The sequence below is a fragment of the Oncorhynchus nerka genome, linkage group LG19 (genome assembly GCF_034236695.1).
Source record: "Oncorhynchus nerka isolate Pitt River linkage group LG19, Oner_Uvic_2.0, whole genome shotgun sequence".
NCBI lineage: Eukaryota > Metazoa > Chordata > Actinopteri > Salmoniformes > Salmonidae > Oncorhynchus > Oncorhynchus nerka.
In genome coordinates this window covers 33,752,519-33,755,624 of record NC_088414.1, presented here as the reverse complement: position 1 = coordinate 33,755,624, position 3,106 = coordinate 33,752,519, and the positions used below count along the sequence as shown (strand labels likewise).

Here is a 3,106-nt window from a genome sequence, read left to right as displayed (position 1 = left end):
CCACTCTCTTCCTCCACGCTCCCCACTCCCTTCCTCCACGCTCCCCTCCATCACGCTCCCCACTCTCCTCCTCCACGCTCCTCACTCCCTTCCTCCATGCCCCCTCCACCACGCTCTACACTCCCCTCCTCCACGCTCCCCATTCCTTCCTCTACACTCTCCACCTCCACGCACCCCACTCCCCTCCACCGCGCTCCCCACTCCCCTCCTCCACGCTCTCCTCCACCACGCTTCACACTCCCCTCGTCCATACTCCTTTCCCCACTAACCTCCCATATTCCCCATTCTTCCCCTCCACACTCCCCTCCACCACGCTCCCCACTACCCTCCTCCACACTCCCACTCCCCTCCTCCACGCTCCCCAATCCCCTCCACCGCGCTCCCCAATCCCCTCCACCACGCTCCCCACTCCCTCCACCACGCTCCCCTCCACCACGCTCCACACTCTCCACTCCCCTCCTTCATACTCCTTTCCCCACTAACCTCGCGTATGCTCCCCATTCTCCACCTCCACGCTCCCCTCCACCATGCTCCCCACTCCCTTCCTCAACGCTCCCCGCTCCCTCCACCACGCTCTCCACTCCCCTCCTCCACGCTCCCCACTCCCTCCCTCCATGCGCCCCACTCCCTTCCTCCACGCTCCCCTCCACCACACTCCCCACTCCCTTCTTCCACGCTTCCCTCCACCACGCTCTCCACTCCTCCTCCACGCTCCCCACTCCCCTCCTCCACGCTCCCCACTCCCCTCCTCCACACTCCCCTCCTCCACGCTCGCCACTCCCTTCCTCCACGCTCCCCTCCACCACGCTCTTCACTCCCTTCCTCCACGCTCCCCACTCCCTTCCTCCACGCTCCCCCCATCACGCTCCCCACTCCCTCTTCCACGCTCCCCTCCACCACGCTCCACACTCCACACTCCCCTCCTCCATACTCCTTTCCCCACTAACCTCCCGTATGCTCCCCATTCTCCTCCTCCACGCTCCCCTCCACCATGCTCCCCACTCCCTTACTCAACGCTCCCCGCTCCCTCCACCACGCTCTCACTCCCCTCCTCCACGCTCCCCACTCCCTTCCTCCATGCGCCCCACTCCCTTCCTCCACGCTCCCCTCCACCACACTCCCCACTCCCTTCTTCCACGCTTCCCTCCACCACGCTCTCCACCCCTCCTCCACGCTCCCCACTCCACCACTCCCCTCCTCCACACTCCCCTCCTCCACGCTCGCCACTCCTTCCTCCACGCTCCCCTCCACCACGCTCTTCTCCCTTCCTCCACGCTCCCCACTCCCTTCCTCCACGCTCCCCTCCATCACGCTCCCCACTCCCCTCCTCCATGCTCCCCACACCCTTCCTCCATGCTTCCCACTTCCCTTCCTCCATGCTCCCACTCCCCTCCTCCACACTCTCCACTCCCTTCCTCCATGCTCCCCCCACCTCCATGCTCCCCACTCCCCTTCCTCCATCCTCCCACTCCCCTTCCTCCATACACCCCACTCCCCTTCCTCCATGTTTCTATTGTCGAGGTAAATTATTCCACCTTCACACTGTTATTTTTCCCCACTCCCTTCCTCCATGCTCCCCACGCTCCCCGCTCCCCGCTCCCCTCCACCATGCTCCCCACTCCCTTCCTCAACGCTCCCCGCTCCCCTCCACTATGCTCCCCACCCCCTCCACCACGCTTCACACTCCCCTCGTCCATACTCCCTTTCCCCACTAACCTCCCGCATGCTCCCCATTCTCCCCCTTCACGCTCCCCTCCACCATGCTCCCCCATGCTTCCTCAACGCTCCCCACTCCCCTCCACCACGCTCTCCACTCCCCTCCACCACGCTCTCCACTCCCCTCCTCCACACCAACCCACTCCCTTCCTCCACGCTCCCCTCCACCACACTCCCCACTCCCTTCCTCCACGCTCCCCCTCCACCACGCTCCCCACTCCCCTCCTCCACACTCCCCCTCCCTTCCTCACGCTCCCCACTCCCTTCCTCAACGCTCCCCACTCCCTTCCTCCATGTTCCCCACTCCCCTCCTCCACGCGCTCCACTCCCTTCCTCCATGCTCCCCACCTCCATGCTCCCCACACCCCTTCCTCCATGCTCCCCACTCCCCTCCTCCATGCTCCCCACTCCCCTTCCTCCATGCTCCCCACTCCCCTTCCTCCATGCTCCCCACACCCCTTCCTCCATGCTCCCCACTCCCCTCCTCCATGCTCCCCACTCCCCTTCCTCCATGCTCCCCACTCCCCTTCCTCCATGCTCCCCACTCCCCTTCCTCCATGCTCCCCACTCCCCTTCCTCCATGTTTCTATTGCCGAGGTAAATTATTCCACCTCCACACTGTTATTTTTTACATTGTTGTAATGACATGTCTATGAATACATTTACAATAAATCTTTGAAACAAACTGCTGTCTCTGCTATGCTCCATAAAACAATCAAAATGAGTGCAAACAAGCTATAAAGGTCATTAAGACTGATTAAAAAAAGAGAAAAAAGGTGTTCTATGCAATAAGTAGATTTTCTTGTGGGTTTAAAAAAATATTGCAATAATATTTCTCTCTCATAATTCTTTCTCCATTACTACTACAGATATATATTTGACATTCAGCTCTGTTTGCAGGTGCGTAGAGAACCTTTGAACATATTAAAACTTATCTGTGAAACATGTTGCTGTTGTTTGTTCATTCATTTCTAACCAGTTCTAACTATTCAGTTCATCCATGATTCCAAGAAAAATATGAGTGAACCCATTTCTTTGAAAGGGAAATACGTGTGCCACTGTGTATATAACGTTGCACTATGCAGAAAATCGCTCCCCCATTTCCTGGTTGCTAAAACTCGAATAGTTTGCTTAGTTTCAGTTTATATGACAAGATATGATAGTATAGTGTAGAGAATCATTGTACCACGTAAAGCACTGAGAAAAATATATGTTCCATAAGCAAAAATATTGTTGTTTCAGCTGGTGTACAAAATTGACGTTAAAAGATGCAAAAAACCAAAACTTAAGAACAGGAAGCATAGAACATAGAACATATCTACCGCTTCTTAGACTTGCTTTCAAGTAGAATGATAGATCTATAACTCACATTTCTATATGAATTTGGTCA

General features: G+C 56.7%; 1 protein-coding gene across 1 annotated transcript; it reads right to left on the bottom strand.

The window, feature by feature from the left end:
* Positions 1-1,743: 1,743 nt before the first annotated feature.
* LOC135562544 (uncharacterized) lies at positions 1,744-2,184 on the bottom strand. Its single transcript, XM_065005044.1, has one exon. The coding sequence runs from the start codon at positions 2,182-2,184 to the stop codon at positions 1,744-1,746; it is 441 nt and encodes a 146-aa protein (XP_064861116.1).
* Positions 2,185-3,106: the final 922 nt, after the last annotated feature.